Source organism: Hylobates moloch, unplaced genomic scaffold, assembly GCF_009828535.3.
Source record: "Hylobates moloch isolate HMO894 unplaced genomic scaffold, HMol_V3 SCAFFOLD_6, whole genome shotgun sequence".
Lineage (NCBI taxonomy): Eukaryota > Metazoa > Chordata > Mammalia > Primates > Hylobatidae > Hylobates > Hylobates moloch.
The window spans coordinates 73,540,709-73,563,669 of NW_026652281.1; the positions used below are offsets into that span (position 1 = coordinate 73,540,709).

Genomic DNA, 22,961 nt, shown 5'->3' on the forward strand with positions numbered 1-22,961 from the left:
TTTTTTGTGTCTCTATTTCCTTCAGTTCTGCTCTGATTTTAGTTATTTCTAGCCTTCTGCTAGCTTTTGAATGTGTTTGCTCTTGCTTTTCTAGTTCTTTTAATTGTGATGTTAGGGTGTCAATTTTGGATCTTTCCTGCTTTCTCTTGTGGGCATTTAGTGCTATAAATTTCCCTCTACACACTGCTTTGAATGTGTCCCAGAGATTCTGGTATGTTGTGTCTTTGTTCTCATTGGTTTCAAAGAACATCTTTATTTCTGCCTTCATTTCATTATGTACCCAGTAGTCATTCAGGAGCAGGTTGTTCAGTTTCCATGTAGTTGAGCAGTTTTGAGTGAGTTTCTTAATCCTGAGTTCTAGTTTGATTGCACTGTGGTCTGAGAGACAGTTTGTTATAATTTCTGTTCTTTTACATTTGCTGAGGAGAGCTTTACTTCCAACTATGTGGTCAATTTTGGAATAGGTGTGGTGTGGTGCTGAAAAAAATGTATATTCTGTTGACTTGGGGTGGAGAGTTCTGTAGATGTCTATTAGCTCCACTTTATGTAGAGCTGAGTTCAATTCCTGGATATCCTTGTTAACTTTCTGTCTCGTTGATCTGTCTAATGCTGACAGTGGGGTGTTAAAATCTCCCATTATTATTGTGTGGGAGTTTAAGTCCCTTTGTAGGTCACTGAGGACTTGCTTTATGAATCTGGGTGCTCCTGTGTTGGGTGCATATATATTTAGGATAGTTAGCTCTTCTTGTTGAATTGATCCCTTTACCATTATGTAATGGCCTTCTTTGTCTCTTTTGATCTTTGTTGGTTTAAAGTCTATTTTATCAGAGACTAGGATTGCAACCCCTGCCTTTTTTTGTTTTCCAGTTGCTTGATAGATCTTCCTCCATCCCTTTATTTTGAGTCTATGTGTGTCTCTGCACGTGAGATGGGTTTCCTGAATACAGCACACTGATGGGTCCTGACTCCTTATCCAGTTTGCCAGTCTGTGTCTTTTGATTGGAGCATTTAGCCCATTTACATTTAACGTTAATATTGTTATGTGTGAATCTGATCCTGTCATTATGATGTTAGTTGGTTATTTTGCTCGTTAGTTGCTATAGTTTCTTCCTAGCCTCGATGGTCTTTACAATTTGGCATGTTTTTGCAGTGGCTGGAACCGGTTGTTCCTTTCCATGTTTAGTGCTTCCTTCAGGAGCTCTTTTAGGGCAGGCCTGGTGGTGACAAAATCACTCAGTGTTTGCTTGTCTGTAAAGTATTTTATTTCTCCTTCACTTATGAAGCTTAGTTTGGCGGGATAGCAAATTCTGGGTTGAAAATTCTTTTCTTTAAGAATGTTGAATATCGGCCCCCACTCTCTTCTGGCTTGTAGAGTTTCTGCTGAGAGATCAGCTGTTAGTCTGATGGGCTTCCCTTTGTGGGTAACCCGACCTTTCTCTCTGGCTGCCCTTAACATTTTTTCCTTCATTTCAACTTTGGTGAATCTGACAATTATGTGTCTTGGAGTTGCCCTTCTCGAGGAGTATCTTTGTGGCGTTCTCTGTATTTCCTGAATCTGAATGCTGGCCTGCCTTGCTAGATTGGGGAAGTTCTCCTGGATAATATCTTGCAGAGTGTTTTCCAACTTGGTTCCATTCTCCCCATCATTTTCAGGTACACCAATCAGACGTAGGTTTGGTCTTTTCACATAGTCCCAAATTTCTTGGAGGCTTTGTTCATTTCTTTTTATTCTTTTTTCTCTAAACTTCCCTTCTCTCTTCATTTCATTCATTTCATCTTCCATCAGCGATACCCTTTCTTCCAGTTGATCGCATCTGCTACTGAGGCTTCTGCAATCTTCGCGTAGTTCTCGAAACTTGGCTTTCAGCTCCATCAGCTCCTTTAAGCCCTTCTCTCCATTGGTTATTCTAGTTATCCATTCTTCTAATATTTTTTCAAAGTTTTTAACTTCTTTGCTATTGTTTTGAATTTCCTCTCGTAGCTCAGAGTAGTTTGATCGTCTGAAGCCTTCTTCTCTCAACTCATCAAAGTCATCCTCCATCCAGCTTTGTTCCGTTGCTGGTGAGGAACTGCGTTCCTTTGGAGGAGGAGAGGTGCTCTGTTGTTTAGAGTTTCCAGTTTTTCTGCTCTGTTTTTTCCCCATCTTTGTGGTTTTATCTACTTTTTGTCTTTGATGACGGTGATGTACAGATGGGTTTTTGGTGTGGATGTCCTTTCTGTTTGTTAGTTTTCCTTCTACCAGACAGGACCCTCAGCTGCAGGTCTGTTGGAGTTTACTAGAGGTCCACTCCAGACCCTGTTTGGCTGGGTGTCAGCAGCGGTGGCTGCAGAACAGCGGATTTTCGTGAGACCACAAATTCAGCTGTCTGATAGTTCGTCTGAAAGTTTTGTCTCAGAGGAGTACCCGGTTGAATGAGGTGTCAGTCTGTCCCTACTGGGGGGGTGCCTCCCAGTTAGGCTGCTCAGGGGTGACGGACCCACTTTAGGAGGCAGTCTGTCCGTTCTCAGATCTCCAGCTGCGTGCTGGGAGAACCACTACTCTCTTCAAAGCTGTCAGTCAGACAGGGACCTTTAAGTCTGTGGAGGTTCTTGCTGAGTTTTTGTTTGTCTGTGCCCTGCCCCCAGAGGTGGAGCCTACAGAGGCAGGCAGGCCTCCTTGAGCTGTGGTGGGCTCCACCCAGTTCGAGCTTCCTGGCTGCTTTGTTTACCTAAGCAAGCCTGGGCAATGGCGGGCGCCCCTCCCCCAGCCTCGCTGCCGCCTTGCAGCTTGATCTCAGACTGCTGTGCTAGCAATCAGCGAGACTCCGTGGGCATAGGACCCTCCGAGCCAGGTGCGGGACACAATCTCCTAGTGTGCCGTTTTCCAGGCCCGTTGGAAAAGCGCAGTATTGGGGTGGGACTGACCCGATATTCCAGGTGCCGTCTGTTTCCCCTTTCTTTGACTAGGAAAGGGAACTCCCTGACCCCTTGCGCTTCCCGAGTGAGGCAATGCCTCGCCCTGCTTCGGCTCGCGCACAGTGCGCTTCACCAACTGTCCTGCACCCACTGTTAGGCACTCCCTAGTGAGATGAAACCAGTACCTCAAGCAGAAATGCAGAAATCATCCATCTTCTGTGTCGCTGGGGCTGGGAGCTGGAGACCGGAGCTGTTCCTATTCGGCCATCTTGGCTCCACCCTTTTTTTTTTTTTTTTTTAGATAGAGTCTTGTTCTGTGGCCCAGGCTGGAGTACAGTGGTGCGATCTCAGCTCATTGCAACCTCTGCCTCCCAGGTTCAAGCAATTCTTCTGCCTCAGTCTCCCAAGTAGCTGGGATTACAGGCGCCTGCCACCACGCTCAGCTAATTTTTGCATTTTTAGTAGAAACGGGGTTTTGCCATGTTGGCCAGGCTGGTCTCGAACTCCTGACCCCAGGTGATCCGCCTGCCTAAGCCTCCCAAAATGCTGGAATTACAGGCGTGAGCCACCACACACAGCTATATTTTATTTTTGTTTCAGTCTTTTCCAATTATTTGCTTGTTTGGGGTATAATGGGGAACACATTACCTGATTACTTACTGAGATGCCCTCAGGGGCAACCTAAATTCTAAGGGTGCAAAAAAGTGACTGACCCTATCTAATAGGACTCTCCAGAAAGTATCAACACAGTTATTTTCTTAAGTATTTAATTATGACATAGATAAATAACTGTTTTCATCTCGGCACCAAATTAAACCTCTCCTGTTATGTCTTAGGAATTGGACTTAAATGGAATAACATCTTCTCATCAACTATACTGGATAGCTTTTTTTTTTGCCTATGTGCTGGGAATGTTTTTTTTGATGCTTTCTTGTATAGCCTTGTGGCCTGGTATATAGAGGCTGTCTTTCCAGGAAGCTATGGTGTGCCCAAGCCATGGAACTTTTTCTTACAGGTGAGTTATAATTTTTCTGTTGTTGATAGAGGCACCCGTCCTTATGAACTTCATTTGTGATATTTATAAAAGCAATCAGTTATTTAGCACTGTCTGTGATAGAATCAGTAGGTCAGGTGGAAGAACTATTTTCATCTACACTGCAGCCATACTAATTCACTAGCCTTTTCCTAATACACTCTAAACCCTCGGGTAAACATAAATAGCGGTAGATGATAGCTTGTGACCAGCTGGGCATGGTAGCTTATGCTGGTAATCCCAGCACTTTGGGAGGCTGAGGCAGGTGGATCACCTGAGGTCGGGAGTTCGAGACCATCCTGGCCAACATGGTGAAACCCTGTCTCTACTAAAAATACAAAAAATTAGCCAAGCATGGTGGCACACCTGTAATCTCTGCTACTCAGGAGGCTGAGGCAGGAGAATCACTTGAACCCAGGAGGCAGAAGTTACAGTGAGCTGAGATTGTGCTATTGCACTCCAGTCTGGGCAACAGAGTGAGACTATCTTGAAAAAAAAATAGCTTGAGACCCCAAACTTTACAAATTATGAGTGATCTATCACTTTTATAGGAAAATGTTTTATAAAAGATTAAACTCTGGCATAAAGAAATTAATATATGAAGGGGCCAATGCAGTGGCTCCTGCCTGTAATCCCAGCACTTTGGAAGGCCAAGGCGGGTGGATCACCTGAAGTCAGGAGTTTGAGACCAGCCTGACCAACATGGCAAAACTCCGCTTCTACTAAAAATACAAAAATTAGCCGGGCGTGGTAGCGGGCGCCTGTAATCCCAGCTACTTGGGAGGCTGAGGCAGGAGAATTGCTTGAACCCAGGAGGTGGAGGTTGCAGTGAACCGAGATCACACCATTGCACTCCAGCCTGCGCAACAAGAGCAAAACTCCATCTCAAAAAAAATAAAAATAAATTAATATATGATGGGTCTTTATATGCTAGGAGAGGTTAGTTATGTCTGAGCACACACCACCTGCATTATTTCCTTGGTTAGGTCAGATCTCGTAGAGTCAGAACCACAGAGAAATGGGGAGGATTTGCATCCTGCCCTCTCTTCTCAGTATTTTTTCATATTATCTTTCACTTCTGTATTGCTCAGAAAAGAAGATCCAATAGAGTAATAGAATACTGTTTGCTATGGCCTCATCTCTCAGTGATTTTCTTTTGTCTCTCTTACGATTTTTTTTTTTTTTTGAGACGGAGTCTCGCTCTGTGGCCCACGCTGGAGTGCAGTGGCGCGATCTCGGCTCACTGCAAGCTCCGCCTCCTGGGTTCATGCCATTCTCCTGTCTCAGCCTCCCGAGTAGCTGGGACTACAGGCGCCTGCCACCACTCCTGGCTAATTTTTTTTTTTTGTATTTTTATTAGAGACGGGGTTTCACAGTGTTAGCCAGGATGGTCTCGATCTCCTGACCTCATCATCTGCCCTCCTCGGCCTCCCAAACTGCTGGGATTACAGGCGTGAGCCACCGCGCCCGGCCTCTTACGATTTTAATAGAATAGTCTGCTTTTCGGCTGGGCACCATGGCTCATGCCTGTAATCCCAGAGCTTTGGGAGACCGAGGAGGGCGGATCACCTGAAGTCAGGAATTCGAGACCAGCCTGGCCAACATGGCAAAACCACGTCTCCACTGAAAATACAAAAATTAGCCAGGTGTGGTGGTGCACACCTGCAGTCCCAGCTACTCGGGAGGCTGAGGCGGGAGAATTGCTTGAACTCAGGAGGTGGAGGTTGCAGGGAGCTGAGATTGCGCCATTGCACTCCAGCCTGGGAAACAAAGCAACACTCTATCTCAAAAAAAAAAAAAAAAAAAAAGAATAGTCCGTGTTTTATGCCCCGGGTATTCAGACACTAGCCAATTAGCTCCAAAATTTAATTTCAAGAAATTTTGTGCAATCCACTTCAATACAAAAGTTAACAGACCAAAGTATTGTTTAGTGCTTCCTTTCCGTGCCATGGCAGTGATTGTATTTTTTTTCCCTTCGTAGCGCTCTTACTGGTTTGTGGAACCACCTGAGAAAAAAACAGAAGAAAATCAATTTTATGAGAAAATGCAAAGCAAGTATTTTGAAGCTGAACCTACTGACTTGATAGCAGGTATCCAGATCAAACATTTGTGCAAGGTATCGTTTCAAAGATCTTTTCTTCTTGATGAAACTGAGGCTTAGTCTACAGTTCATTGTAAATGCTTGTTACTGGAAATACCAAAATAAAAATTAGATGTTAATAACAGGTCATAGCCATCATGTTTACTTCCTTTGAGAAAGATAAAATATATATAGTATATAATCAAAAGTGTCATCTTTCTCCTCCCTCCAGAATATAATTAGATTTTGTTTTTTTCTTTAACATTTATTTTATGTTCAGGGGTACATGTGAAGGTTTGTTATATCGAAAAACTTGGGTCATAATGGTTTGATGTCCAGATTATTTTGCCACCCAGGTGACACTAAGCCTAGTACCCAATAGTTATTTTTTCTGCTCCTCTCCCTTCTCCCAACCTCTACTCTCTGGTAGGTCCCAGTGCCTGTTGTTCTCCTCTTTGTGTCCATGTGTTCTCATCATTTAGCTCCCACTTTTAAGTGAGAACATGCGGTATTTGTTTTTCTGTTCCTCTGTTAGTTTGCTAAGGATGATGGCCTCCAGTTCCATTCATGTTCCTGCAAAGGAAATGATCTTGCTCTTTTCTGTGGCTGCGTAGTACTCCTTGGTGTATATGTACCACATTTTCTTTATTCAGTCTACCATTGATGGGCATTTAGGCTTATTGCATATCTTTGCTATTGTGAATGGTGCTGCAGTGAATGTACACGTGCCTGTGTCTTTATGATAGAACAATTTCTATTCCTTTGGGTATATACCCAGTAATGGGATTGCTGGATCAAATGGTGGTTCTGCTTTTAGCTCTTTGAGGAATTGCCGCACTGCTTTCCACAATGGTTGAACTAATTTATACTCCCCTAACAGTGTATAAGCATTCCCTTTTCTCTGCAACCTCACCAGTATGTTACTTTTTGACTTTTTAATAATAGCTATTCTGACTGGTATGAGACGGTAACTCATTGTAGTTTTGATTTGCATTTCTCTAATGATCAGCAATATTGAGCTTTTTTTCATATGTTTCTTGGCCACATGTATGTCTTCTTTTGAAAAGTCTCTGTTCATGTCCTTTGCCCACTTTTTAATGGGATTTTTTTCTTGTAAATTTGTTTAATTTCCTTATAGATGCTGGATATTAGACTTTTGTCAGATGCATAGTTTGCAAAATGTTTCTCCTATTCTGTGGGTTGTCTGTTTACTGTGTTGATAGTTTCTTTTGCTGTGCAGAAGCTCTTTCGTTTAATTAGATCCCATTTGTCAATTTTTGCTTTGGTTGTAATTGCTTTTGGCATCTTCGTGAAATCTCTGCCAGAGAGTTGCTTTTTGTATATGGTGTAAGGAAAGGGTCCCATAAACTACAACTTATATTTTAGGGTGGATAAAAGTGCTTAACAATTGAATGAAAAATAAGATAATTGTAGCACACAGTATATGCCATTAGGAACATAAATAGAGTGATGATCTGTTAATTAAAGAGAAGGATGGACAGGAGGAACATTTCTGATTAGTTACGTTATGTTAATTATAAGTTATGTTAATGAAGCATCTCTGAAAACATGGCCATTGTGGATGCCATGACCCTGTCCAACTATATAACCTCAGTTGAACAGAGCCACCTCATCCCAAATTAGGCTCATTTTCCTGGAATAGCCTAGATCCAGTGACTGCTTAAGGTGGGGATATTAAGGCCCAGCTTTTTCCTCCAGCTCCAGTTGGCTCTGATTGGTCATCCAAGCTGCAGAACTCCTTGTGTGGTTGATCTTGTTGTCACTGTATGTACTGTAGCCCTACTATTTTCTCTCCCAAATCGGTATCCTTCCTTTCTTCACACAGGTGTTGGTCCCAAGAACACTCCTGCATGCTAATTTCTATCTTTATGCAAACTTCCTGGATGCCAATTTTCATCTTACAGTTTACTTCCCAGGGAACCAGTTAGTGATTACTGATATCCAGAGTTGCCAGAGAAAGTAGATGATAAGATGAGTGGTAGACTCTGGTACAAGTTAGCAGTACAGTGTTCATATGTGGTGAATTAGGATGATATACCAGGGGAAATAAATGCACCAGTTAGTGACATCCATCAAGCATTTGAAAAATATGGGAGTATTAGTAGTTATACGGACTATAGAATTGGATAGCTATTGCTGGGGGAGAACGGATACATGGAGATTGTTTATGATTAACCATCAGAGGCTAGGTGTTATAAAATCTAGTGAGGCTCGGAGCTTGCAGTGAGCCGAGATTGCGCCACTGCACTCCGGGCTGGGCGAAAGAGCGAGACCCCCGTCTCAAAAAAAAAAAAAAAAAAAAAAAAATCTAGTGAGCCTCCCAGGAAACATATAAAAAGATTCTCATCCTCAGTAGCCAAAGAAAAGAAAAAAAGTGAGAACTAAGCCCCCGACTTAATCAAAAGAATAGGAGAGCTCTAGAAAAGCTTAAATTCCTAATCTGTGCAGGTTTGCTTTACCAGGACTTTGAGTTGATGCTATAAAGGATTGTGGAATTGGGAGCAGGTGTAGGTATTTTGCACATGGGAGGAATATGAATCACTGGAAGCGGAGGGTAGACTATAGTTGGCAGGCTTCACAATGGTCCCCAGGGATCCTCACCTCCTGATATTCACGCCCTTGTCCAGTCCTCTCGTGTGTGATCTGTATAAAACAATAGAAGCGAAAATACATGCTTTCTAAAACCAGTTCATAGCAGGTATTGTGAATTTTACTTTGGTCTTCAGTTGCTTGCCCTTAAGTAAGTCACCATGTCTTTCAAGCTGCCCTGTGGACTTGCTTCTGTGGGCAAGAACTAAGGCTTCCCAAAATAACCAGTACCAGCTTCCCAGCTATGTGAGTGAGCGTTCTTGGAAGTGGATGTCTTGGCTTCTGTCAAGCTTCAGGTGACTACAATCCAAGTCAACACCTTGACTGCAACCTCAGAGAAACCCTGAATCAGTCCCATCCAACTAATCTACTACATGACTGTTTTGCAAGTGGGCCCAGAGAGCATTTATTGAAGCATTAAGAAATGTGCTAATAAGAGGAACACCAGCATCACTGGGAACTGTTGACAGTAGGAGATATTATTACAGAACTGGACTCACTGATAACAATGGAGATATGATTCAAAAATAATAGAGATCAGGGTGTGGCATAGGCATGAACAATTTTCCTAATCAGTGACAAGTTTGGAGTGGCAGTCTGGGGCACTTTATCCATAAATGATGGCCAATAAAACACAATTTCCTTGAGGCAAGATAGATGGGCATCCAGTGAGGGCATTGCTCAAACCATACAACCGGAAGTGTGGATGAATGAATCATTAGGAGCCCAAGGCAAGGCACCCAGTAGTAATTCATGGTCTCTTCCACCCTTTTCAGTTTTCAGAGCTGACACCTGTTGACTGGAGGAGGGGCTTGATTGCTAGGTGGAAGCAGACTGCAACACTAAAGCAAAGGCACATGATAATGATTACCCTAGTCTTTCTGCAAAAGGACCTATAGCATTTGCCTAGGTAATACTCAGAGATACAAAGTGTCATCATAGTCCCCTTGTTTAACCAGGGGTACGTGCAGGCTAGGTGATAAATGGAATCCTGGTCCTTTTCCGGCTTACAGTTGGTACACTGGGACCATGGACACACCCAGTGGGCATCTCCACAGCTGTCAAGTGTACAATTGGAAACGACATATTTTGTAGCTGGTGTAACCCTTACATTGGTTCCCTGGCCTCTAGAGAAGAGCTGCCCTACAGGGTCAAGTCAAGTTGAATCCTTTGAAACTACCTACCTCCACTAGCCAAGATGGTAAATCAAAAGCATTGTTACATTCTGGGGAAGTGGCAGAGATTAGAACCACCTTTAAAGAATGTATCACTAGAGGCGGGGCATGGTGGCTCACGCCTGTAATCCTAACACTTTGGGAGGCCGAGGCAGGCGGATCACGAGGTCAGGAGATCAAGACCATCCTGGCTAACACAGTGAAACCCTGTCTGTACTAAAAATACAAAAATTAGCTGGGCGTGGTGGCATGCGCCTGTAGTCCCAGCTACTTAGGAGGCTGGGGCAGGAGAATCACTTGAACCCAAGAGGCAGAGGTTGCAGTGAGCCAAGATGGCGCCACTGCATTCCAGCCTGGGTGACAGAGCAAGACTCTGTCTCAAAAAAAAGGAATGTATTAGTAGTGATCCCTAGTTGCATCCCCATTTAATTTACCACTCTAGTTCGTGCAAAAATCCACTCAAATGAATGCTGTGGGATGATGGTGGATCTACCACAAACTCAAGTAAATAGTTGACTCAACTGCAGCTGTGTCAGCTCTAGTATCATTTGCCTGTGGCAGGAGATTAACACAACCTATGGACATAACGTAAGACCATTGATTTGGAACATCTCTCTTTCCATCACTGTCAGATCAGAGATTTTTGTATTCATTTGAAATGAATACCAATATACATTTACTTGTGTCCACAGCTATAAAAATTCCTTGGCTGTCTGTCCTAATATAATCTGAAGGGACATCGACTGGCTATTCATCTTGCATCTGGCCAAAGATTTCTTGGATAAGACCTCAAAAGCACAGATATCAAAGCAAAAATTGGCAAATGGAATTACGTCAAGCTTAAAAGCTTCTGGCCGGGCATGGTGGCTCATGCCTATAATCCCAGGACTTTGGGAGGCCGAGGCAGGGTGGATCACAAGGTCAGGAGTTTGAGACCAGCCTGGCTAATACGGTGAAACCCCGTCTCTACTAAAAATACAAAAATTAGCAGGGCGTGGTGGCATGCACCTGTAGTCCCAGCTACTCGGGAGGCGAAGGCAGAAGAATCACTTGAACCCGAGAGGCGGAGGTTGCAGCGAGCTGAGATTGCCCCACCGTACTCCAGCCAGGGTGATGGAGCGAGACTCCATCTCAAAAAACAAAAAGAAAAAGCTTCTGCACAGTGAAGGAAACGACAAAGGGAAGACACAGTTTACAGAATGGGAGAAAATATTTGCGAACTATTCATCCAACAAGGGATTAATAGCCAAAATATAAAAGGAACTGAAACAATAGCAAAAAAAAAAATCCAATTTAAAAATAGGCAAAAGATCTAAATAGATATTTCTCAAAAGAAATAATACAAAGGGCCAACAGGTATATGAAAAAATTGTCAATGCAGCTAATCATCAGGAAAATGCAAATCAAAACCACAAAGAGATATTATCTCAACCCAGTTAAGTGGATATTATCAAAAAAGACAGAAAATAATAAATGCTGGTAAGGATGCAGAGAAAGGGAAACCCTTGTATACTATTGGTGGGAATGTAAATTAGTACAGCCACGCTGGAAAATGGTACAGGGGTTCCTCATAACCTAAAAATAGAACTGTCATATGATCCAGCAATCCCACTGCTAGATATGTATCCAAAAGAAAGGAAGTGAATGTATCAAAGATCTATCTGCACTCTCATGTTTATTGTAGCATAACTCACACTAACCAAGATATGGAATCAACCTAAGTGTCCATCGGCTGATGAATGTTTAAAGAAAATATGGTATATATACACAATGGAATATTATTCAGCCACAAAAAAGAATGAAATCAAGTCATTTGCAGCAACATGGATGTAACTGGGGACATTAAGTGAAATAAACCAGGCACAGAAAGACAAACATTGCATGTTCTCATTCATATGTGGAGCTAAAATAATTCATTCCATGAAAGTAGTGAATAGAGTGGTAGTGACCAGTGACTAGAAAGGGTAGTGCAGAGTGGGGCATAAAAAGGGATTTCTTGACGGGTACAAAAATGCAATTAGATAGAAAGTGTTTGATGGCACAATAAGGCAACTACAGTTGGCAATAATTTACTGCATATTTTAAAATAGGAGAGAAGGTTTGGACTTTTCCTTTTTTTTTTTTGAGATGGAGTTTCACTGTGTCACCCAGGCTGGAGTGCAGTGGCACTATCTTGGCTCGCTGCAACCTCTGCCTCCCTGGTTCAAGTAATTATCCTGTCTCAGCCTCCCGAGCAGCTGGGATTACAGGCACACGTCAACACGTCCAGCTAATTTTTGTATTTTTAGTAGAGACAGGGTTTCACCATGTTGGCCAGGTTGGTCTCGATATCCTGACCTCAGGTGATCCACCCACTTTGGCCTCCCAAAGTGCTGGGATTATGGGTGTGAGCCACCACGCTGAGCCTGGACTTTTCCCAATACAAAGGAATAATAAATGTTTGAGGTGATGGATATCCCAGTTACCCAGTTTTGATCATTACAAATTGTATGCTTCTATCAAAATATCACATACACCCCATAAATATATACAAATATTATGCACCTATGAAAATTAAAAATAAATTGTAAAAAGTAAAATTAAATTAAACATACACTTATATGGGTATTAAAAACTTAATGCTTTCAAACCTGAGTAATCAAAAAGAAATCTCATAAACATAGGAAATTACCTTGATAAAACAAAAATATTGTGTTTTAGGCCAGTTACCAAAAAGGTAAAGAACCTTCTGTAGTGTGATTGCTTTTCCTTTTGGGAAGCTTAGTTAAGTATCCTGGAAGTCAAGCCTGATGAAAAGTTACCTGAATTTAATAGACACAGGAAGTGTGTCCAAAATTGTGAATGTATATCGTATTATAGAGGAATGTAAACAAGAAACTGGTACCTTGGTAGGGGAATACATTGCTCTTAGTAAAAAGCATGAGAAATTTTCTGGTTACATGGAAAAATTCAGATACATCAGGTAAAGTCAAGAGTTTAGGATCAAGTTATCCTGAAAGAAAATAATGCTTTTCTAGGCCTTCCAGACAGAACATTGCAGTGTCAGATCATAATAGCCAAGTTAAAACTGGAGCAAAAGTTACAGGAGATGATGAAAAAGTTAAAGAGAGAATTATTACCCCAGCCAAACAAAAAGACCTTTTCAAGGGGAGAATGAGAGTTGAGGGCAGTGATGTATGATCTGCAAATCATATGTAGTGGTTACAGCAAAAGTTGAATTTTTGAGATTGTTTAATTTTTGAGATGAATCAGAGAAGCTTCAGGAGAAAAACTCTATCCCAAGAAATGAAATCACCATTCTGAATGAAGAAAACAACATTTCTAACCTGAAACTATACAAATTAAATGGATCCCAGGAAGAAACATGGCAAAAATTAAAATTGTCTGCAGTTTAGAAGATAGTTATTAAAGAAACAGATTTTAGAATTAAAAATCAAAACCTCTTGCAGTTTTAGCAAGAACAGATCAGCACTTCAAGAAAACCTGTTGTTCTAACCTAGGGGACCAAATTTTTAGTTTTGTATTACTATTTGTATATTTTTAATATTAAGTTCAATCTTTACAAAGACATTATTCCCTTCTAATTATAGTCAACCTGATTATGCACAAATTTCTTGTATAAATTTATTCTCACAAACCTTATCACACCTTACTCAGACATTCAATGATATGCTTAGACTTTCTGCTTTATCCTATACTTACTTTTTTCTAAATAACCAGTCATTTTACCTTAGGACAGAAGTTACCACATAAGATTTTTTACACAAAATTATTTTCTTTTTTCAGCCTTTCTTGTCAAAAATATATCTTTATATCCATAACTTTTTTTTTTTTTTTTTGAGACAGAGTCTCACTCTGTCACCCAGACTGTAGTGCAGTGGCACGATCTCGGCTCATCACAACCTCCGCCTCCTGGGTTCATGTGATTCTCCTGCCTCAGCCTCCTGAGTAGCTGGGATTACAGGCATGCACCACCATGCCCGGCTAAATTTTGTATTTTTAGTAGAGACAGGGTTTTGCCATGTTAGCTAGGCTGGTCTCGAACTCCTGACCTCAGGTGATCCCACAGCCTCAGTCTCCCAAAGTACTGGGATTACAGGTGTGAGCCACTGCGCCCGACCAATATATCCATATCGTCTCTATCTCCATATATCCATATCCTCTCTCTCTCTCTCTCTCTCACTTCCTGGTTCCTTTCTATCTTGTTTTTATGTATTTCCTAAATTCACTTTTTGAAATAATCTTTAAATAACCTCTGAATTAGACATTATATTTTTTCTCAATAAAAAACACATATTTATGCCTTATAATTTTTATCAAAGACACATCTTTTTTGTATACTAGATACAGAATTATCTATATTGATAGAATTTTAACTTTTAATAACCTAAATTTCTAGTAAGCAATTTTGAACTCTCACATATCTTTATCTTAAAGAATTATTTTATAATCTTTTGAAGCATATTTCCCCATAACATCCTTTTTTGTATTAATAGACCCAAATATATTTATTTAGTGTTTCTATAAAATTTAAGAAGTCCACAACAAACGTATTTATGTTCAGCAACTTTTAATTTTTTTGTCTTATTTGGAAATGACCCAAACACTTAATGAGTATCACTTAATTTAACATAACATCTATTTAAAATTTTAAATTACATAACAAGTTTATTTATGTTTATCTCATTTATATTTCTCAAATTTATTGTCAATATTATACCTAGATTATTTATGAAAGTTGAGATATTAGACAAAACTAGCCATCATTTTAAGCTATTTTCCTGTTATCCACTTTTATAGCCTGTGAATATCATGTGTTTTCCTAAGTTAGAATCTTTACATTAAATATGTGGGTATTTTGCTGATAACACAAAAGTTACAGATGTTTTTATTGAACCAACAACATTAAATTGGTCCTACTTATCAAGGAGTTAACATAAAGATCATTCTGTTTTTCAGTTGGGGGTTATAATTTTTGTGACCTTATAACATCTAACAGAGAAACATACAAAACAGTTTCAGCAGTAAACCCAAAAATGTATGGGCAAGATGTATGTTGACAATTTTGAAGACATTTCTATTTTTATTTTACCAATGATTTTGAAGCCAGCTTATTTGTTAAAGATATACATAAGTCACATAAACTAAAAGGAATTTGAGTTGATTACTATATATTTTATTTGAGTGCTCCTTTAAGTTAATCTGAAGAGAACTTCTTAAGGGATTTTTGGCCACCTGTACATATGTGGAAACACACCTAAACACACACATATGTACACCTACACAAAGATGTTTTAGCTTTTATTTTAGAATTTTAGTCATGAGATAGTAATACAACTCACAAATTTATAAAGGAGAGTTAGATCCAATTTATATTTCTGACAAAATGAGACCTGTTTACATGACTAAACTTCACTTTCTCTGCTAGGTACTTTCTCTAATTAAGACTGTGGACCAAAATTTTTGGTAAAGTAGCTTTCACAGCAGTTTGATTTTTTAAAAAACAAACAAAACACTCTTTTTCTTTTTTAAGTAAGTTTAGGATTAAATATTCCAATGCTTACATTTAGCTAGGACTGGCTAAATTGTATAAGAAAAACAAAATCTCCAAGTAGACTTGCATTTTTAGTAACAAATCTCATCTTTTGTGTGCTGGCCTGGTTTGCTTACTAGTCAATGAATGTAGGGAAGCATTTGAGCAGGTTTCTTTTTTGGCTTTTTTTCGCCTGGCCTTGTAGACAAAGCAAAATGTTTACGTTAGAGAGAGATACCTTATATAATGTTGATCTGAGCTCAAGGTTTTGACTCGTTTGATCTGGAAGCCTAACGTTTATGAACATTTACCTAGTTCCTTCTCTTGTAGACTAATAATCCTTCAACCAACTGTTCTGTCACTATAGGTGATTGTTAGCCAGGCAATCCTAAATGGACATTTCTGAAAAATGTTCAGGTTGCTGTAATTTGTCAAGCCATTAATTTGAAAGCCCTTTAAGACTTTTTTATTCTTGACTGGAATGCCGTAAGCAATGAGTTTTATTTCAGCATCAGTAGAAAAGTCAGCAGATTCAGGGGAGGCAGGAAAAATCATAGAGAACTAGATATACCTAATGTAAATGACGAGTTGATGGGTGCAGCACACCAACATGGCACATGTATACATATGTAACAAACCTGCACATTGTGCACATGTACCCTAGAACTTAAAGTATAATAATAAAAAAAGAAGGCTCTGCATGTCAACTCTATAGTTAGAAGTTTTTAAAAGAGTTTGAAAATGACCATTTCAGCTGTGAATGTTTTAAATATAATTTTCCCATTGGTTTAAAAATGTGCTCCAAAATGGCCCATAATGCTGGCTCAAATCCCAGAAAACCTGGCATTCCTTCATGTTTGAGAATCCCATTTTGTTCTTATTAATATCTTGAGAGCAAAGACAATCCCATTAATCCTGTCAGCAAATGTCAGGAGTGTAGACTGGTGTTTTAGATAGTAGTGACCATCCTAGTGGCTTTTAGAATCTGCATCTACCATTTAGAATGTTTTCTTACTCTGAGAATATTTTTAGAAGCAAGCAAGGGGAAAGAGCCAAATCATTTATAGATGCACATAAGCAAGCCAAAATGAAACCAAAATCAGAGTGTTCACAAAAACTTAAGCCCAGGCATGCAGACCAAACAAAATATTGCACTAGGCATGCAAGCCATGTGAATTCACCAGAAATACATGCCTCAGACACAGGATATAAATTATGTAGAATCCAGGATACTCAAACCAGAAGGGTAGTTGTATTTATACCAGAAAGGACTTGTCATAAAAGAAAGTCTTATCATTCTAGGAGAGAGAGATAAGATTCTTTATTAAGGTGGACTTACAACCAAAACAAGCCCCATATGAAGTCATAAACCACTCACCAAAGTGAGGGAGGATAAGAATCTGAGAAGAGATTCACTAGGGCATAAAAAGTAACTCATGGAAACAGAGAATGCAGAGGCCTCAGTTGTACCACATTTGATTCCAGGGGCTGCTGATTCTTCTGAAGTGAGCTCATTTTGATCCCACTTCTGACACCATTTATATCAACCTAAATAACAGTATCAAGCATTTGTACATGAGAACTCTCTCTTCGTGGCCTTCCCTAGATGTATTTATTAAGGTCTTGTGGTTTTTTTGTTTGTTTGTTTGTTTGTTTTTTAATACAAGTGACCTCATTTTGATTTGGACAACTTTCGTACTACATTCTAATCTTCTAATTGAGAACTGTTTCCTGGAAACCCAAACCTGAAACAGTATCCTTGGAGCTGAGACTAGATGAGAATGAACCAGATTGTTGGAAAACTAGAACAGGCCGGGCACGGTGGATGGCTCACACCTGTAATCCCAACACTTTGGGAGGCCAAGGCGGGTGGATCACCTGAGGTCAGGAGTTCGAGACCAGCCTGACCAATATGGTGAAACTCCGTCTCTAATAAAATACGAAATTAGCCGGGCGTGGTGGCAGGCACCTGTAATCCCAGCTACTCGTGAGACTGAGGCAGGAGAATCGCTTGAACCCTGCGAGGCAGAGGTTACAGCGAGCCAAGATCATGCCACTGCACTCCAGCCTGGATGACAGAGCAAGACTCCACCCCAAAAAACCACGAGGGACAAAAAATTCAGACAGAAAAAAATCAAAACCCTTGGGTTGGAAGGCGCTTCATATGTTGATTATGTTTTGAATTAGAAGTGGTGCCAATGTACAATTGAACAGGCAGGACCACTCTGGCTGTTGTGAGGACTGAGTGGAAGAAAGACAAATTGGAGGCTTTGATAGTAGCTCAGGTAGGATATGATGGCACCATGGACTAGGCTGGTGGCACTGGAGATCACAGTATAAAGATTCAAAACAGGCCAGGTATGATAGCTTACACCTGTAATCCCAGCACTTTGGGAGGCCGAGGCGGGTGGATCACCTGAGGTCAGGAGTTCGAGATCAGCCTGGCCAACATGGTGAAACCCCGTCTCTACTAAAAATACAAAAATTAACCAGGTGTGGTGGTGGATACCTGTAATTTCGGGAGACTGAGGCAGGAAAATTGTTTGAACCTGGGAGGCGGAAGTTGCAGTGAGCCGAGACCGCGCCAGTGCACTCCAGCCTAGGTACCAGAGTAAGACTCTGTCAAAAAAAAAAAAAAAGATTCAAAACGTGTTTTAGGGTTATAACTGAAGACTTATGTGTAGGTTAGATGTGGGATTGAAGGAAAAGGAAGAAACTAATATGGCTGTTGGTTTTGTGGCTTGAGGAAATGGGGGGTTAGTTGAACAGTTACAAATATTGGAGACCCTGGGGAAAAGTCACAGTTTGATTAGTTCATTGTTGGTTTTTAAATGGAAGTTTGGGAAATTAAGAGCTTACTTTTGGATATAGGAACTTTAGACATTCATCCAAGTAGAGATTTCAAATAGGCAGTTACAAGACTGATGCTTAGGTCTATGGAGAAGGCAGTATAAGACATCTAGGGAGAAAATACCTACCACCATTTGATATTTTTTAAAAATAAATAGTATTTTTTTTTTGAAACTGAGTCTCACTCTGTTGCCAGGCTGGAGTGCAGTGGTGCGATCTCAGCTCACTCTAACCTCCGCCTCCTGGGTTCAAGCGATAAGCGATTCTCATGCCTCAGCCTCCTGAGTAGCTGGGACTACAGGTGCCCGCCACCACGCCCAGCTAATTTTTGTATTTTTAGTAGAGATGGGGTTTCACCATGTTGGCCAGGATGGTCTCGATCTCCTGACCTCGTGATCCCCCTGCCTCAGTCTCCCCAAGTGCTGGGATTACAGACATGAGCCACCGCAGCCAGCCCAGTAGTATTTTTTTTTCTGTTACACAAGATGTTTGCCTTTATTCACCATCTATAGGTTGTGTTGGAAGGAAAATATGCTTTAATTCTTAATGATATGGGCTTGAATCCCAACTCTTCCATTTAAGTATTGTGTTTCTTAAACTGTTTTCACCTCATTTTTATTAAAAATGTAACCAAAATCTTCTTACTAGCTTGTATAAGTACTCAGGTTAGCTCCTAGGTACCCGTGTCTGCTCCAGACAAGCAAATATTAATATACCATCTGTCCTTGAAAGTATCTATTTTTCCTTTAAATTTCAGGCTGGTTGGTTGCCTGGAAACCTTACCTCTAAGATGAGTTCAAGAAAAGTTATAATTTCATAGATTATTTAGCTTCTACTTGTTGCTAGACTGGAGTGATTCTTTTTCCAGCTTCTTGCATATTGAGTGGAAGCACTGCTAGTCTATACATAAAAAATTTGAGATAAATAACCATGTGTGATTTTCAATTGACAGTTCTCTAACTTAGGCCAAAGACATTAACTGAAGAAGATTGTGGCATTATAAGTTCAAGATGGAAATTGAAACAAAGCAGTCATCCATTGGATCAACAGATAATTGGATAAAGAAATAATTGTGGTATAGGCCGGGCACAGTGGCTCACGCCTGTAATCCCAGCACTTGGGAGACCAAGGCGGGTGGATCACCTGAGGTCAGGAGTTCGAGACCAGCCTGACCAACATGGTGAAACCCCGTCTCTACTAAAAATACAAAATTAGCCGGGCATAGTGGCGCATGCCTGTAATCCCAGCTACTTGGGAGGCTGAGGCAGGAGAATCGCTTGAACCCAGGAGGTGGAGGTTGCAATGAGCCAAGATCGCGTCACTGCACTACAGCCTGGGCAACAAGAGTGAAACTGTCTCAAAAAAAATTAAAAAATTAAAAATAATAATAATTGTGATATGTACACACGATGGAATACTACTCAGCCATAAAAAAGAATGAAATCATGTATTTTGCAGTAACATGGATGGAACTGGAGACCACTCTCTTAAGTGAAACAATCCAGAAACAGAAAGTCAAATACCACATGTTCCCACTTATTAGTGAGAGCTAAATAATGTGTATACATGGACATACAGTGTGGAATGACAGACACTGGAGACTCAGAAAGGTGGGAGTGTGGGAGACGCATGAAGGATGAAAAATCACTTGATACAGTGTTTAGTATTTGGGTCATGGTTACACTAAAAGTCCAGACCTCACCACTATACCATATATCTGTGTAACAAAATGGCACCTGTACCCCTTAAATGTATACACATAAAGTAAAATAGAAAAGAAAGCAGGAATGAATAAGATTGCTCAGGGAATGTTTGTATATCTACTGTGAAATTCTAAACATTATGTTATATCTTCAAATATTTCTTCTCATAGTTTCATTCTTTTACACTTTGATTTTTCTTCTCATGACTGATGAGGTATTGTGTCTTTGATAGTTGATAGGAGTGCTTGTTCTTTCAATGTGTTTGTGATAAAGTTAGTATTTGTGGGATTTCTCTCATAGGTATTCCAAGGGCACAACACTACCAAAATAGGTGTAAAGGACTTGTCTTTGAATTTATATGAGGGTCAGATCACTGTTCTTCTAGGACATAATGGGGCAGGAAAATCTATCACTCTATCCAGTCTCTCACGTAGGTGTTCCACTCTGTTTAAAAAAAAAACAAAACTGTAGATAAAGCAACGAGACTTTTGTGTATCCTCTTGATGTTTACAGTTTAGTGATTTCTGCGATACATACTTTAATAATCTCCTTCATTTTGGAGTTTGCAAATAATTGTTATAAAATTTAAAATTAATATTTATTTTGGGGAAGAGGGAAGAGGACATTACATAATGATAAAAAGCTCAATCTACCAAGAAAACATAACTACTCTTAATCTGAATGCAGTCAAAGAACAGAGCATCAACATGCTCAAAGTCTATTTTCAAGATAGACTTGAAAAAAGAAATAGACACATTTGCAACTATAGTTGGAGACTTCAACACCACTCTTCTAGCGATTAATAGAACCAGTAAACAGAAGTTATTAAAGTTACTGAAAAACTTAACAGCACTGTTACTCAAAAGGATCGAATTGACATTTATAGAAAATTCCACTCAGCAGAATACCCTTTTTTTCTTTCTTTTTCTTTTTGAGATGGAATCTCGCTCTGTCGCCAGGCTGGAGTGCAGTGGTATGATCTCAGCTCACTGCAACCTCTGCCTCCCAGATTCAAGCAATTCTCCTGATTACAGGCACGTGCCACCATGCCTGGCTAATTTGTGTATTTTTAATAGAGACAAGGTTTCGCCATGTTTCCCAGGCTGGTCTCAAACTCCTGAGCTCAAGCAATCCACCCACCTTGGCCTCCCAAAGTATTGGGATTACAGGTATGAGCCACTGCACCCGGCCTGCATTCAGTGAATATTTTCTAGTGTGTAACATTTTAATCCCTTTAATAATTTTTCTCACTATATAGTTTTGAGTTATTTTCTTAGTAGTTGCCCTGGGGCTTACCATATACACCTTAACCTAAAGCACTGCACAGCTTAAAACAGAATTCATAAATTTCAAATGGCCGATTGGCAATGCTGGCATGTTGTAATGTGACAAGCTCTCATGTTTTTATTACTCAAATGACTTGCACTTATACACATTGAAACATAGAACATACAGTTAAATAGGAAATTACAAAATAAATTACTTCTAAGTTCATCACCTCAAAAATCACTGTCGGTGTTTTGTAGAATTTTCCTCTGTGTGAAATATTGCTAATGATAATGAGTCATCCATATGTAGATTTCAAAGTTGAGATGCTAACGTGCAGTTTGTTGTGATGTTCCCTTATGAAAACTAAGTTTCTGTTATATTTTCCGCTTGATTCTAGGTCTCTATCCTCCTACAAGTGGGAAGGCCTATATTAATGGATACGATATCTCAACGCAGATGGTCCAGATTAGGAAATCGCTGGGCTTGTGTCCCCAGCAGAACCTGTTGTTTAATTACTTGACAGTATCAGAACACCTTCATTTCTATTGTGTGGTGAGCAAAAGAAAGTTTCCTTTTTCCCCAGTCTATTTATGTGCTTCATGTAAATTAGCTACTACGAATATTTTATTCTAACAAAGTTCAAAATTGATTTTAATGAAGTCTTCTTTAAACATAAAGAAACAAAGGGAATAAGTTACTACATGAATGATGTAAGAAAAAAGCTGGTATAATATGTTTCTAAGAGTAAAGTTAGAAGCACCATGTAAACTCTGTCTCCTTTTTCTAGATAAAAGGAGTACAAGGAAAGATGACTCCTACGGAAATTGACCACATGCTGACTACTTTTAACCTGCTAGAAAAGCGTAATGAATTGTCAAAGTCGCTGAGTGGAGGAATGAAGCGCAAACTCTCCATCATTATAGCACTTATAGGGGGCTCCAAGGTAAACAAACAAACAAAGCCAAATATGGATTCCCACTGCACACTGCAGCTAGTCTAAAAGAATCAGCTGACACAAATTTGAGAGCTGATATGGAGCTAATATTCTAAAGATAACCTCCTAAATGAAAATCAGATGAGATTGACATTATCAATCTCATTGGTATAAAATGGCCATAGGTTTGAAATTATTCCAGCGTTCCTAATTCGGTTTTTTCTAAACTTTTTTTTGAGACAGGGTCTTGCTCTGTCGCCCAGGCAGGAGTGCAGTGGCACAATCATGGCTTAAAGCAGCCTTAATCTACTTGACTTAAGCGATCCTCCCTGCTCAGCCTCCCAAGTAGCTGGGACTACAGACACATGCCGCCACACCCAGCTAATTTTTTAAGTTTTTTGTAGAGATGGGGTCTCACTGTGTTGCTCTAACTTTTGGGCTCAACTGATCCTCCCACCTTGGCCTCCCAAAGTGCTGAGATTACAGGTGTGAGCCACTGCACTTGCCTCTAAACTTATTATCTTAGCCTGGTTGAACAAGTGAAAAAGCAAAATCAGGGCAAGCTCCATGACTGGTAAGAGAATAGTGGTACTGGTATATAATATTTAACAATGGTCATGGAATTGTTTTTCTGGTCTTCAGGTAGTGATACTTGATGAGCCAACGTCTGGCATGGACCCAGTCTCAAGGAGGGTCACCTGGGATCTCCTGCAGCACTTTAAAAAGGGTCGTACCATCCTACTGACCACCCACTACATGGATGAAGCTGATGTTCTGGGTGACTGCATAGCCATCATGGTCAAGGGATCCCTGCGGTGCTGTGGCTCTTCAATTTTCCTGAAAAAAATATATGGTCTGTCTCTCCTTGATTATTCTTAG

At 40.2% G+C, this 22,961-nt stretch overlaps 2 protein-coding genes across 2 annotated transcripts in view; both read left to right on the forward strand.

Annotated features, from left to right (window-relative positions):
* The window catches only part of LOC131383814 (phospholipid-transporting ATPase ABCA3-like), a 57,516-nt gene extending 51,472 nt beyond the window's left edge, over nucleotides 1–6,044 (forward strand). The window contains exons 6-7 of the mRNA XM_058440809.1: nucleotides 3,732–3,910; nucleotides 5,910–6,044. The gene's annotated coding sequence lies outside the window, so the exon portion shown is untranslated. The remainder of the gene's footprint in view (nucleotides 1–3,731; nucleotides 3,911–5,909) is intronic.
* Nucleotides 5,973–22,961, forward strand: LOC131383741 (phospholipid-transporting ATPase ABCA3-like). Its single transcript, XM_058440365.1, has 4 exons — nucleotides 5,973–6,018; nucleotides 21,546–21,700; nucleotides 21,936–22,091; nucleotides 22,725–22,961. The coding sequence occupies exons 1-4, from the start codon at nucleotides 5,973–5,975 to the stop codon at nucleotides 22,959–22,961; spliced, it is 594 nt and encodes a 197-aa protein (XP_058296348.1).

Excerpts from the sequence above, each read along its gene's own strand:
- LOC131383741 (XM_058440365.1), top strand. The coding sequence starts at position 5,973 with ATGCAAAGCAAGTATTTTGAAGCTGAACCTACTGACTTGATAGCAG. Across the intron at positions 6,019-21,545 it reads ACCTACTGACTTGATAGCAG|GTCTCTATCCTCCTACAAGT; the intron begins GTATCCAGATCA and ends GCTTGATTCTAG. Across the intron at positions 21,701-21,935 it reads ACCTTCATTTCTATTGTGTG|ATAAAAGGAGTACAAGGAAA; the intron begins GTGAGCAAAAGA and ends TCCTTTTTCTAG.